The sequence below is a fragment of the Chrysemys picta genome, chromosome 2, assembly GCF_011386835.1.
Source record: "Chrysemys picta bellii isolate R12L10 chromosome 2, ASM1138683v2, whole genome shotgun sequence".
Lineage (NCBI taxonomy): Eukaryota > Metazoa > Chordata > Testudines > Emydidae > Chrysemys > Chrysemys picta.
This window is the reverse complement of record NC_088792.1, coordinates 24,600,626-24,615,527: the sequence shown is the minus strand read 5'-3', so window position 1 is coordinate 24,615,527 and position 14,902 is coordinate 24,600,626. Positions and strand designations below refer to the sequence as shown.

At 39.7% G+C, this 14,902-nt stretch overlaps 1 protein-coding gene across 24 annotated transcripts in view; it reads left to right on the top strand.

Annotated features, from left to right (window-relative positions):
* Positions 1 to 14,902, top strand: part of DIP2C (disco interacting protein 2 homolog C) — a 472,758-nt gene that overhangs the window by 199,098 nt on the left and 258,758 nt on the right. Inside the window, exons 1-2 of one of the 24 annotated variants that reach the window (XM_005308093.5) lie at positions 9,017 to 9,122; positions 11,370 to 11,436. The exons of 21 other annotated variants lie outside the window; for them this stretch is intronic. Coding sequence is in view for 2 of the 3 variants with exons in the window: in XM_005308088.5 (XP_005308145.1) it covers positions 9,098 to 9,122 (25 nt within the window). In the remaining variant the exon portion in view is untranslated. Of the gene's footprint in view, positions 1 to 9,009; positions 9,123 to 11,369; positions 11,437 to 14,902 lie in introns of those variants that run through there. 2 more of the 24 variants (XM_005308088.5, XM_042858931.2) reach the window with 2 other exon arrangements.

The following is a 14,902-nucleotide window of genomic DNA, read 5'->3' as shown; positions in this document are numbered from 1 at the left end:
TGTAATGTGTAAGTATAGTATATTGAAGAAATGTCAACTTTTTAAAAAACATTTTGAAGATCAGTTCAACAGTTACAGGTTTCAGGAAAGTAAAAGTTAGATGAGCACAGACAGATTTTAAAAAAACAGTCCACAATTCAGTCTTAAAAGATTTTACTGAAAGTTTTTTTTAAAAATACAAAGAAGGAGGAAAATGTACAGAACAAAACTGGATGTTTACCCACTGGACTGCAAGTATAGGGCTAGACTGTGTATTGGCCCTAAATAGTTGTGCCATCCACTGCACAACCAAGTAAGGTTTGTCCAGGCTTAGATAGCAGTCTCTGGGGGCCACTAGTTCCCACAGGAGTGAGTGGGTGGAGGTTGCTCCCAACACACTATCTGGGGGAAAGAAACTGCATCCGGTAAAGGGTTGTAATAAATTACTTCTCATTAGTTTTGTGCACATCTGTGATCTTCTTAGGTTTGCATGTGGGAGAGCACTGGCCTTCTATTTCTGGGATGAGGCTTCAATAAATAAACGTTCAGGGGGTGGAGAGATTGGTTTGAACATGCAGCATTTTAATGTAGACCAGACAAAGCTGCCTAGGACTCCAGGTTGTTTTTCTTTTTTTTAAATCTTAATACTGTACTCTTGGAATGCAATTATTGCAGTTTCCTAGGTGATGTTCAGATGTGCTGAACACTGGAGATGGAACCTTTTGTTAACCTTTTTTCTATTCTCAAGATAATATTCTTGCTAGGAATTGACAGTACATACCAAAGACACTATTAAATGATGGGAGCTCAATTTGCATGTGTGGGCTTCTAAATTAGGGCATTCTGTGCCACACTTGGGTACTCAAACAGCGACTTAGCATTCAAATACCTCTTTTAGACTTCTGCGTACCAATTTGGGTACTTAGGTGCTTTAAATCCGTAAATTTGGCCTCAAATTGGTTTATGGAGGATGAGACAGGTTTTCAAATATGTGGATATTTGCACATGCCTAATAAATACCAATGTGCATGCACCCAGCAGGCACAAGCTGTGGGTCTAACCTAGCCCTTATATTATTATAATGCAGTTCTACCCTAAAAAGTGACTTGGCGTAGTGTTATTCCATATCCATTGTATTTCACAGCAGGTTAAATTAGGCCCTTAGTATGGAACTCCATTGACTTCACTTCATGTCTCCATTTTGGAGTAGGTCGCTGTGCACTAAGGAACATCTAGCGCATGGTATCAGGGTCCATGTGCACAGTTGGTGCATAACACATTAGTGCACTGTAGATTTACACCCGGCTTATAATGCTTTTAATCTTCATATGAATATGCACACACCTTTATGGTGCTGACAGAGAAGGTTTTTTGGAACATTTATTTTTTTTGTTTATAAATGAATTTTTCTGGGGCCAGCGGAATGTGAGTGTGACTGTAGTGGGAGGCAAATGGGTCTGAGTGGGAGCAAGGAAGGTTGGAGGAACAGAGGGAAGGAGTGCTGGGATGGGAACAGAGAAGTATGAGGGGAAAGGAGGTTTGTCAAAGCAAGTCACGTCAATTAGCAGCAAAAAAAAAAAAAAAAAATTAAAAAAAAAGACAGTTAAAGCAAATGCCAACAAAGCCATGTGGCGGCTTGAGTCACGGGTTGTCATTTGGAGGAATGATGAGGGAACTGGAGTATCAAAGGCTGTGAAGATTTGCCTCCAGGGAAACAGGAGATGTAAATCTCCACCTCTAGCAGGCCAGATGAAGATGTGTCTGGAGGGACGTGTAGTCGTGGACTGCCCCTGGGACCTGGCATCCCTTTGATCTGATTAAACTTCCTGTTCACCAGAGAAGTGAGGCAGGCTCTGCACTCACCCCTATCTTCTGTTATATACCTTATATTCAGTATGCTACTGTGTGGGGACTCCATAAAATGTTCTCTAGGATGGAATATTGGGTCCTCTTACATAGATATTGTACCAAAGCAGTGTGTCAGAATGCAGAATCAATACTTTATCTGGGAAGTATGCCAAAATATACAGTAAACACTATAAAATGTTTGCAGTTCCAATATATGCGGCAATCCTAGAGAAAGATGTATTTTTCCAAGCACTTGAGGCATCAGTAGCTATTACAAGAGGAAGAGAGGTGATATGATCCCACAAAGTTTCTTCTAGGGGCAAATCCACCCTCACTTCTGTGGCAATGGAAGTCTCCTGGCATCAGAATCATTGCAATTCTTCTGAATCAGAAGAAAGCTGACCTTGGGTCATCCATGCTGGGGTATGCACCTCCTGCATGTCATGTAGCCTAGCTGGGATTCTTGTTAGACTCAGTGCAATGGCCTGGTGGAGCCATGGTAGAAGTGGGCTGGGAGAATGTACAGGTAGTGTCCAAGGATCTGCTATTGCACAGCTGTTATCGGTCTATCCTCCCTCCCTTTCCTTGAGGAGACGGTATTAAGGCTGCAGTAGGCTTCATCAACAAGTAGCTCTGCAGGGTGATTCCTCAGCTATGTCAGGACCTGGGATTAGGATTCTTTCTCTCCCAGCCTCCTTACAGAGATACCTAGTGTGGTCTATGTGCAGGGTCCCTGGTTTGAGGCGTAGTGCATTATCTTAGTTGTAAGGCACAGCACGAACTGCATCTGACGCTTGTGGAAACACTGTTTCTGGTAAGTAAGGTGCAGTGCAAGGTAACATTTATTGTTGTTTTTTAAGTCTCCTGAGTGCATATGGGTGCCTTTAAAATAGTTTGTAAAGATGATTAAAAACTGCCTGATTTCCCCCTTCAAATCACAAAAGTTAAAAATGATAATCCTCTTAATTTCTCTGTGGGGACGATTTTCAGATAATCTGCCTTACAGAATACGTTTTGCTTTCTTTGTTCTGTCATCCAGTTGTCAGCTACACAGAACCAAGCTTTTAACACTATCCCTCAGCAGGAATGGCTTCTCTCTCCTGTCTCTGTGCTAAGCAGTCAGATGGCAGCAGCACCATCATTAATTGGCAGGGATGGAGCAGGCCATTTATTTTAATATTTTCTTTGAAGTTTACTAAGTGGAAATGGGGAAGAGAAAAGCCACAAATACACCACGTGTGGGGTTACTGGACAGGCCTCCAGAGCGGACTCAATATATGAGCAGACAGTTAACTTCTGCAATTAGGTGGTGATGTAGAACTCTCCTTCAGGGGCAAACTCACAGGGCTAAGCGGCTGCTGTTGGATACTTTCCCAACAACACAAGTAAGGAGTCCCTGACAGAAAGACAGTGTATCCATGGAAGGTCAGATCTGGTGCTTCAGATCCAATCATGATGGCTTGATAGAAGGTACAGATCTTCTATAACTATCCCTGATTTATACCTCATCTTGCTGTAAAAATGTTCTTCTTTAGGTGTCTAGTCATAATTCAAACCAATCTCTTCTACACCTCTGTAGAGTCCGGGATTGGGGATAAGTATTGTTTTGCAGGCAGAACAGAGGCACTGGCTGATTTGCTGCAATCTCCTGTTCCCGTTAGGGGTTTCTTAAAGATGGGAACTACCTGACTAAACATGTGGCTGGTGCCCTGAAATCCATTCAAGTATGGACTGGGAAGATTATGCATCCATAGTCTTGTTTTTTGGAGAATTTGTAAAAGAAGTGGTGTCTTCCAGTCCTCTCATCTGTGGGGAAAAAATGGTAGCAAGATCACTCTGATGATAGTTACTAATAGAGTATACAGCAAGAGCTGGAGAGACTTAAGATTCGAAGCTTTGCATTCTGCATCAGGTAATTTCCTGGATGTGAATATTTTATCTAAATAAGATCTAGCTCATAAAACAGTAGAAACCTTACGGAGAAATTTTAGGCTGATTGCAGTACATTTGAGGACCTCCAGGTGCTCAGATAATACAGTGATCAGTGCAAGATGTGAACTTGAATGCAGAAATTCTAGCAGACAAGGTGTTAATTTCTTCCCTGCCAAAGGGAGCAGCATAGATTTTTCTGTAAATGCCAGAACGCTACGAGTTTCCTTAATAGTATTTCCCAAGATGCCATCAAGTTGGCTACCAGCACCATGGTTACTTTGGTTCTAGCCAGAGAGTTTTCCAACTCTGGCTGTGGAGCAGTGACCTCATTGACAAAATGAACCTCATGGCTAGTCCTGTTGCAAGGCTTCGGTATTTTTGCATCTCTGCATGCAGCTGTCACACTCCTCAGCAAATAAAGCTGCATTCGATCCTGCCAGCAAAAATATCCCAGAGCACTGATCCTGCTGAATTCTCTCCATCTACAAATCTCCTGTAAAGTACAAACAATTCATGCCACCATCTGTCTGCTTCCCCGGGTCATGTTTCCAACCAGCCTGAAAAGGGTTAATGTTCTACTGATGCCACTGACCTCCTGTACCATCAGAACCTGTGGGAGAGAGAGAAACATTTTACCTTCCACATTTGGCCACCATAAGAGAGGACATTTGGATACTTTTTTAAATTAGAAGACCAACTTTATTCAGTTTCTCTCCCACTGTGACTCCCAAACTAATAATGCCATCAGTTCAAGGAGAACTCCCAGAAAGGGTAAGCTTTTGCAAAAGTTAAACACTTCCTGCTCTTTGCAAAGCCTGCAAAAATTTACAGGAATGCATTCTAGGTTGTTGTCAGGGGACTGGGTCATAGGCATAGTGGTCACAGCAGAAGTCAGGTCTAATGGTATGAGTCCAAAGGTCAGAGTCGGGGATCGGAGCTGAAGATCAGAACTGAAGTCAGAGTCCGAATGCCATCGCCAAGGGTTGAGACAGAGTCAGAGCCAGGAACTAGAGCTGAGGGTCAGAACCAGATTACCTGGGATCAAGGAAGGCAGGAGCAGGGCTGGTTTCAAGGCAGGAGCAAGGCTGGGACAGGACTGAAAGAAGGCCAGGAGCAGGGTAGGGTCTAGGCTGGAGCAAGACTGGGTGCAGGGGAAGGTCTAGGTTTAGGGTTGCCGACCCTCCCAGTTTCACCAGGAATCTCCTGGAATTGGGTTTTATCTCCCAGAGGCTACTGAAGCCAAACCGGGAGATTTTAGCCTGCTAAAAGTCTGGTGGCACAGCAGGACTAAGGCAGGGTCCTTGGCTGCCCTAGCTCTGCTCCACTCCCAGACGCGGTCGATACGCCCCTGTGGCCCCTGGGGGGGGGGGGTCCAGAGGTCTCCACGGGCTGCCCCCGCTCCAAGCACCAACTCCAGAGCACCCATTGGCCAGGAACTGCGGGGCAGTGCCTGTAGGCAGTCCAGAGGGTATATGCTGTCTCTAATGTTCAAGTTAGAACCCTGGAGAGCTACGCTGGTAGAACCATCAAAATTAAAGATGGAAATGACCGGTTGTGTTATCTGGTTCATCTTCCTGTCAATACACAGTAACTTCCTACACCATATTGTTCTAGTAACCATCAGCTAGGGCAGGTTCATGGCTTGAGTACACTTAAAGGATACCTATTTTCATATTCCCATGGTGCTGAAGAACCTGTGTGTTTGTGCATCTCAAGTTTGTCATCAATCCCAGACACTTAAAGATCCTGTACCCACCCAATATTTACAAAGACCCTAGTAGTTGTAGCAGCTAGTCTATGTCAACACCAGGACACTCTTTCTGACATTTATTCAATAAGTCACTGTTGCAATTCTCCTGCTTGCTTCTCCACTTTGTGTTTGATAGCCATGGAAACTTGATCAGAACAGGAAGGGAATCTTATGTACCAAAACTTCAGTGCATTATGGTTGCCTTACACATGGGAATAGGCACAACCTATGGGTGGGAAAATTATGTAGGGAGAAATACTTGCCCCAGGGACATCAGTGGGAGTGTTACCATTGGCTTATTGGGACCAGGATTTCACCTGTAAGGTGTAAATTCTACTTTCCCTGTGTACACAAGGAAAATGACTTTTTAATTAAACCATATTCCTTCTTTTGAATGAAGGCATCTGAATCTGTAGTGTGTGGGTGTAGGCATGATTATGACATGAAATAGGCAATGAAAAGCGAAGTGCTTTTTCAAATCGTTTAGATGAAGAATCTTTCAATTTATTATATAATTTAATCAGCCTTCTCTAGAAAGAACTGTGAGAGGGTTGCTTTTGCTTACATTTCATAATGGGGTTACTGATCAGCATGTCCATTCATCTTTAGTATCAGATTTGCTATTGGTGTGGAAAATGCTTCTTATTTTCAATCAGAATATTACATTTCTGTGACATATCTTGAAAGAGAGTAAAATTTCTAATGGTCAGTCAGACACTACAAAGGTTTGGAAGATTTTTAGGTTGAAAAATTCCTCAAAGTAATAAACAATTTGAAGTATCAGAAGGGTAGCCGCATTAGTCTGTATCCACAAAACAACGAGGAGTCCAGTGGCACCTTAAAGACTAACAGATTTGTTTGGGCATAAGCTTGCATGGGTAAAAACCACTTCTTCAGGTGCAAGATGCATCTTCAAGATGCATCTGAAGAAGTGTTTTTTTTACCCACGAAAGCTTATGCCCAAACAATTTGAAAGCACTCTTCCTTTTCATAGAAACTGTAACTCCTGGAGGATCTGACAATTTACTTGAAAGGTGCTTTTCACATTCAGTGCGATCTGGAAAACAGAACTTTGAGGATAAGAGCTGTGTAGTGCATTGCAGGGCTTTGCTTTTCAAGATGGTACAATTCCCAGTGGGGTACAAATGGTGTAAAGTGCTTTTTGGCTGCTACTGTGACTCAGACATATAAAACGATATTTCGTCTAAAACATGTTAGAAAATAACTTTGGGCTTGAAACCATTTAGCTTCTTGTATTTGAATCTTGATCAACTTGTAAACTACAGATGTGTTGGTTTATTTATGGGCACATGAAATACAACTATGTAGAAAATAATATAATCTTGATGGGTGTAATATCTTTCCCCATATATTGCGAATTTAAAAAAAAAAAAAAAGACAACGACCAGTACACAAATGTGAATGAATACTATGCAATGGAAATATTTGTTTTATCCAGATGGTCTTAAGAAATGTGGTCACAGTACATTAGTTTTGTCTCCATAGTAACACTAGTTTGGCAAGTTTAGTTATTTAGATCTGCACTGCAGTGATCATAACAGTGTAATCCTTATATATGTGCTTTTATTGGAATTGAAAACAGTATTTATGCAATCATTCACTTGAAAGGGCATGCAAATCAAGTGAAGGCAAATTTCCCAAAGCAAGAGATGACAGAGGGGGGCATATTCACTAGACCAGAACAATGACTCCAAAGAGGAATATAAATCATATTCCTATTGAGTTTTGTTTGTATCAACCTGAAACTTAAAAGATTATTTCAGTAACATATTTCATCAGAGGTCAATATGTTTTTTGTATCTGAAAAGAATAGCAGACACACAAATTACATTTTATAAGTCTAGTGCACATGCCCAAATAGTGTTTATTGTTTCAACTTCGCATTTCATTTATTATTATTATTATTAAATGAGTATTGACATGGGAAGCACAATGGCAGAAGGCCCATTGATTGGCACATTTAAAACTAAACTGGGTAATGAACTAATAGGGAGCAATCCTGTATCAGCAAAGGGATAGGCTTAGCTGACCTAATAGGCCTTTTTCAGCTCTAATTTCTCAGTTGCTAAGAAAATGTACAGAGGCTGGCAGGGAAATAACCTCAAGCAAACAGCAGAGGAAAATACATTTGTCAGCTGGCTTTAGTGGAATATGATGTCCTGTATGAATTAGTTAGCTATAATGGGCTGATTTGTGTTGTGACTTGCAAGAGGTCCCAATCAAATAAGTTCATTTATTAAGGAACTGTAAATCATTTGCAGAGGACACCCAAATTAATTTGGATCTAATCAGCAGTTTGTGAAATTTAGATTCAGATAATTTTGGCCTGTGGAAGGAAAAGCCAAAAACAATTTGTTTGTTCACTAGAGCTATGTAGATAAATGCCTAAGGCCTTGGCTACACTTACCGGCAAGTTCGACGGCTGGAAATCGAACTTCTGGGTTCGACTTATCGCGTCTAGTCTGGACGCGATAAGTCGAACCCGGAAGTGCTCGCCGTCGACTGCGGTACTCCAGCTCGCCGAGAGGAGTACCGCGGAGTCGACGGGGGAGCCTGCCTGCCGAGTGTGGACCAAGGTAAGTTTGAACTAATTCGAAATAAGGTACTTCGAACTTCAGCTACGTTATTCACGTAGCTGAAGTTGCGTACCTTAGTTCGAATTAGGGGGGTAGTGTAGACCAAGCCTTAGTAACTCTTTGGCACTGGCTATGGTGAGAACTCACGTACTGCCAATTCCTTTTGTATGTTATATTTCAGTCAGCGTTAGCAAATCATAGTAAAATTAACTTGATATATTTTCTAAAACAAAAATTATTTTGCAGCTATTTAGAGCATTTATCAAAGCATTATTTCCTTAATGCTTTGCTACCAGGCAATTCTGGATTATACCAAACATGCATGGGTGACATCTGTCCATTGCTGTTATTATATATGTTGTCTGTCAGTATTTAAAACCAATAATTTTGGTTACTCTGAGCATGCTCAGACTGCAGCTTGATTGGAGGTGGGTTTGAAATGTTTGGAGCAGGAGAAGACTCAGAACTGAGTTAGCAAGCTTTGATGAAGGCCAATATTTTAATTAAAAGCAGATGTGTTTTCATTACCAGCTACAAAGTGAATGAGTCAGATATGACTGTCTCTTGCCTCTTTATTGATTTGTAAAAGCCTTATAATATTCTTTGTCAAAACTAACTTACATCAACAGCAGTATGCATATTTTGTCTACTGTATGTTCAACATTTTTTAACAAATATAGAGCAAATTTTAGTGTATGAAACAATGTGCATTCATTTCTCCCCCAAGATCATCAACTTGCTTTACATTCAAATGATAAGTTCTTAGTTATTTTTAAGGTTGTTTTAACAAAGAGTCCTGTAACATGAACAGATGAATACTTAATGCGTCATTTCACTCTGTCACATCAGATACACTGGCCAGAGCCCTTATTTAATATCTGAGAACATTGGAATATGCATCATATGCCCTACAAAGGGACAGCTATGTGGTCTGTATGAACTTAGTTTTCCATTAATCATTGCAAATGCCTCTAAAACTAAGATCCTAAGCATGCAAAGGACTTGCCTGAGAAATGGTGAGGAATGCTTATTACTACTGTACTGAATTTGTTGTAAGGAGAGCACTGGTTTTTTTCCTGGTAATTTGCTTTATTAGAAGTTATTATTTAATGTAAATTAGTACCATTTCTGGTTCATTGGTTCTAATTTTGAGCATCTCACTCTGGAATTTGTGCTGATAAATTTTCTTTGTGATAGTATTGAGGGCTTATGTTTACAATATAATATACCACAAATTATTTACAAATAATGTTAAGGCTAGAATTAAGCCAGGAAAAAGAATGCTAAAAGAGATATGCTGTTCTCAGTATACCTCATTGTACCTAGATGTTGCAGTACATACACATAGTAAAATATCTTCCACACTTTGGAGAATCCATTAAACTAGTCATTTGTGTGTAGGTATTGAAAGAACCAGTATCAACTTAAAAATCACATTTGGTCTAACATATTTTTACATACTATTATTCCAAGTAAAACCTATGATTACTGTAACTGAAAAAGTTTAGGGCAATTTTTTCCCTCTGTTTTTCATTATTATCATTATTATTATTATTATTTTGCTTTGTGCATTTGTCAGCACTTTGGTAAAATTTTCAAAAGCAGCTAAGATACATAGGGCTCTAAGTCACTTAGGTGCTTTTGAAAATGTTATCCTTTGTGTATAGTATAGTCAGTTTTGCCATTTCCCCTGAAATCAGTTACCTTTGGTTTTGGGGTGGGTCTTTTGACCATCAAAAAAAAAGACAGGAAAAATATTTTTTTAAATGAGATTGTAAAACCACAAAAATTGGCAGGTTAATTTAGCAATGTGTGTATAACTCAGATTAACTCAGCGATGTGTGTATTACCTCACACAACTGCTGGAAAATTGTAAAAAAAACTGATCCCGTTTTAGGTTGATGGTGTCCCTTTAGAGGCATGTGATCTAACTGACGTCAGCTTGCAAATTAAATTTCTTAACATTATTTGAAACAAAGCTCTTTAACTTCTAATGGAGAGGACTTCTGATGAATTGATATATTCCATTTTAATCAGTAACATTTTAGAAATTACTGAGTACTAATAATTGAGTTTATCATTGTAGATTGATATAGTTCTAACAAATCTATACAAAAACATGCATTTGATTGCTTGTATGTTTATTTATATGAAACTTATTACTAAATCATAACATCAAGGTCATAGATCAAATCTAAAATGTTTTTCCCCCTAATTTAAGGAAAATTAATTTTTTAGTGACCCATGCTATGACTGTCAAATTCTGATAGTCTAAGAGGAGTTAAGGTAAATTCTTTTTACTTTCATTTAGCATGTTCAAATTATATGTGTGTGTTTTTATGTTATTTCCTTTTATAGCAGTACAATTTTTGGTTGTAAAAGTAGCACCTTAGAATATATAATGTGGCACTATGTGAATATGTTTTTGACTTTTGAATACTGCCAAAAAATCCCATTCACTTTCTTAAGTCTTAAAAATTATTAAAAACAAAAAAGAACAATAATTAGCAATGATTGACTTGAATAAGGCATATACATATTCTCAAACAGCAGTATTAGCCTGGTATATAAATAGCCCAGTATATCAAATAGATATTAATTTAATTTAAAGCTCCTATACCTTAGGTCATTTTTACAGAAATTAAAATGTGCAGTTGCAAAAAATAAATATAATACAAACAACTTCTCATTAAAAAAACATACAATACTTGCTCTCCATAATGATGTCAGTAGGATACCCTAACTTGACCACTTTCCTGCCCTTTAGCACTCAGCCTCTCATCCCCCAAACATCTCAAAAAAGCTTTGGACATCATATTGCAGGTTAAATCAGAATGGTAGAAAAAGGTCCCTGGTCTAGAAGACATTTGAATAGGCATAAGATATGCAACTGTGCACAAACTGTCTTCAGTAGTACTACACAGTAGTAGTTGTGTAGGACTGACATCATCAGTACACTAGTATGCTCTGATTTTATATTTCACCCCTATCCCAGTAACAAAGGCTGATAATGGGATCTTAACAAGAAATCTAATTATCAGAGTTTCTTTTGATGAGATTTATTTTTAACAGAAAAATGAATTGTTTAAATGTAGCCTCTGATTTGTTGGCTCTTCTGGAAAAAAAAAGTCTGTGTGCTGCAGTAAGTTAACTAGGAATGTGAAGTTTTTATAACTGGACGTGTAATTTAACATTCCATACCAATGTAGCCACATAGCATGTCAGTCTAAATCTAATTTGGACTCTGTTTATCTCTGTCTTAGAGAAGCACATGCTCTTGAACATACAGAAATGGGTATAATCGGACACAGGAGGAGAGATTGGGCCAAGGTAAAAAAAAAAAAAAAAGAATATGTAACTCAATTTTACAGCAGTTAAGCCAACCTGCTAAACTTCTACTTGATATGGGAGAAATATATTAGTTTCTAACACCTTTAAATGTTCTGACATGTCATATCTAATCACATGAGGCAAAGTAATGCTGCACAATAGAATACCAGCCCTAGCAACAAGCAAGAACATTTTCTGTGCTGTGTTGATAATGTACTATCAATTTGGCTGGCAGATATATTCAGCCTCAGTTGACAGCAGTTATCTGAAACAGTGAGAACTGATAAATGCATTGAATTGTTCATAAATTTTTGGCATTTGAAAGTATGTTGAGATATTTTTAGTAACAGAATAGCGAGTCAAAATAGTCAATAGCAAAGACCAGTTTGATTCTGCAAAACACCTATGAGTTAAAGGAGTAATTGATTAATTGATGAGAAGGGACAGAGGCCCTCATTTCGCAAAACACTTACGCAGATTCCTCATTTTAAGCATGTGGATAGTCCTATTATATTGAGGCCTGGTCTACATTACACAGTTAGGTCTACGAAAGGCAGCTTACATTGACCTAATTATGTCACTGTACACGCTACAGCCTTGTCCTGCCGATGTAAGTGCCCTACTACACCGACATAATAACTCCGCCTTTCCGGATGGCGTAGGGCTTATGTCTGTGCAGTTAGGGCAACGCAGAGTCTCTGTAGACACTGTGTTACTTACATTGGCTGGAGCCCTGAAATGGACAAGAAAGCTGGCCAGCTAGAGCCTGAATTCCCTTGGCTCCCCGCTTCCAGCCGGGCTGTGTCTGTCTGGCTCCCCACTAAGGGAGCTGAAAAGCCAGGGCTGCTGCGCCCTGCTCCTGGCAGGGAGGTGAGAAGCTGAAGCAGCTGGCCCCCACTCCTAGCAGGGAATGGGGAGGCCAGAAGTCTGGGGGGCAGCTGGGCTCCTCGTGGGGAGATGCACCCTCCTCCCCACTTCCCCAACTGCCTTTCTTCAGTCGGCAGAAGCGCTCATGGTGAGGATGCGCACCACCAACAGAGAGAGGTGGTGGCTACTGTGGTGGCTGTAAGTCGGCCTCACAGAGGTTGACTTAAGTCTATGTAGTGCAGACGTGCCCTTAATTGTTATCAACAAAGATTGAACGCATCTGCCAGCCAAGCTGGTAAATTGTATTTAGCGGAACTACTATGTGCTTAAAGATAGTCACGGCCTTAAGTATCTTGCTGCATTGGGGCCAGAGCATGCTGGGGTTGGGCATATTGCCTCTTCTCAGAATAACTGTCTTGAAGTACATGCATGTTACTTTTAAGACACTCCAAGGTAAGCTTTGCCTTCCCACACATCTTCTCACCTCTCTCTCTCTCATGTTGACCAAGATTGTAACTAATTTGGTATTTTAGTACAACTGCATGGACTTTGGTTTTGTGAGCCTCATAGCCTTGGCTTTAGAGTACAGCCATCAAAATATATATTTAAACTATTTGTTTCTCTTTTTATTTCCTACATTAAATTTCCAGCTGCTTCAGCTGAAAGCTGTATAGAGAGTTCTGTCTCTCTGCCTATACTTCTACTGGGGGTAGTTGGTGTTAAGTTGCTTCCAGAGCTGTTCTGTAAGGGTAAGTCTACACTGGACATTAAGCCTGGGTCTGTGGGACCTGGGCTTGTGGATGCTTTGGGTTAACAATTGCTGGACCCAGGTCTCACAACTGTGCCAAGGCGTCCATATTGTTCTATGCAGACCTCCTGACTCGGGTCTGTGGCTTAACCTGTGTCCACACTGCAGAATGACAGGGCTTGGACCCAAATCATAATGGAACTTGGGCTCTGACCAATCCTCTAGCAGAGTCCTAGGATCTGAGACCATAATGCTTGCTGACCCGAGTCAGACTGATTTGTATGTGAACAGAAAGGTGGCTTGGGCTGAAACCTGAGTCAGAACATGGGCTTAGTGTGCAGTGTAGACATAACCTAAATGGGTTAAGGGCATTCGGCACCTTGCATCATCATTTCCTAAACTAGATAAAAGAGAGCAAGGAACGACAAATTAAAGTGGCAAGGAGATAGGAAAAATAAGAATTGTAGAGTACAAGAGCAAGAGAGATGCTTTTGGTACTTAAATATTTTGTTGATTTTTTTAAATTAAAAAAAAAAGTGCTTTTTTAACATTAGCTAATGTTTCTCTGTTTCTCTATGACCAGTCCATGGACTGGTGCTGATCCCTGAGCTCTCCCTGACACAGTTTAGGAAGGCAACAAGCTGGTCCCAGATATCAAAAAGGTTGAGAAACACTGAGCTAATGTATTCCTGAATCTTTAGGGGAGAAAATATGCAGATGCTTTCACAGAACTCTCAGCTGGACTTATGGCTGCTCATTTTGTATGCACATCTCACGGTTCCTCTTCTAATAAACTTACTTTCACAGTAATTTTCTCAGACAATGTTCTACATTTGGGACCATATTCTCTGCTGCTTTTCCAGCCTAGAACTGGAAAACTGCTCTAAAGAGGCAACTAGGAATTCCCCTAAAGTACAGAGCGTATGTGTTCACCCCGTCATTGACCAATTGAGAGATTTTTAGAGGATGCCACTAACATTATTTAGAGCATTTCTTAATTGAGTAAATTGACTGCTTGCTGTAGTTGAGCATTTAGTCCTTGGACTCCAGTCATGGTTCATCTATTACTGTAGATCATGTTTGCAAAACTTAAAAATAACTCAGACCCTGATTATAGTTTTTTTAAATACAGAAGCAAGTTAGCATTCAGCATCAGAAACGGCCAGTTTTCCTTGAGAATCTTTTTTCACCAAGAACCTAAATCAACTTTATAAATTAGTCATGAAAATAAGGATACCACTTTTGAAATCAACAAGCTGTAATTTATTAGCATTTTGGATAGATTTTAATCCATGTTAATTACCATGTTACTACTTTGGTTTGGGCTGATTTTATGTTCTTTCAGGACTCAATGTGTAGCATGGAATACTGCTTAATGTCTTAATGTTCATAAAGAGACACATGGTGAACTTGGAGTTGTTTTAGAGAATCATTTTAAAGTTTGAATTTTATACATATGTTTATTGAAGTCTGTGTAGCATGTGTGTATGTGACGCACATGCATTAAGACACAAAAAGATCCTTTATACCTCCACAATTTAAGTGTGTTATGTCATTGTGAGTACTCTTTCTCCTGTTTCCCAGGAATGCTATCTCTTTTTCATGGATAGAAATTGTTTACTTTTTTTCTTTGAAAGAATAAAGACCGAGAACATGACCCTGATCAGTCATGAGGTGGATAGTTGTATGGCACTTTGATTTAATCCAGTTTAATTTAAAATGCATGGAACAACTTTTTAAAATGAAGTGTACCATATTACTAGTCATTTTAAAGGTAATTAGGCTGGCTGTGATCAGAACCAAAATATTATTAATAATGCACTGGGAAAATGAGATGACCAACCCCAAAGT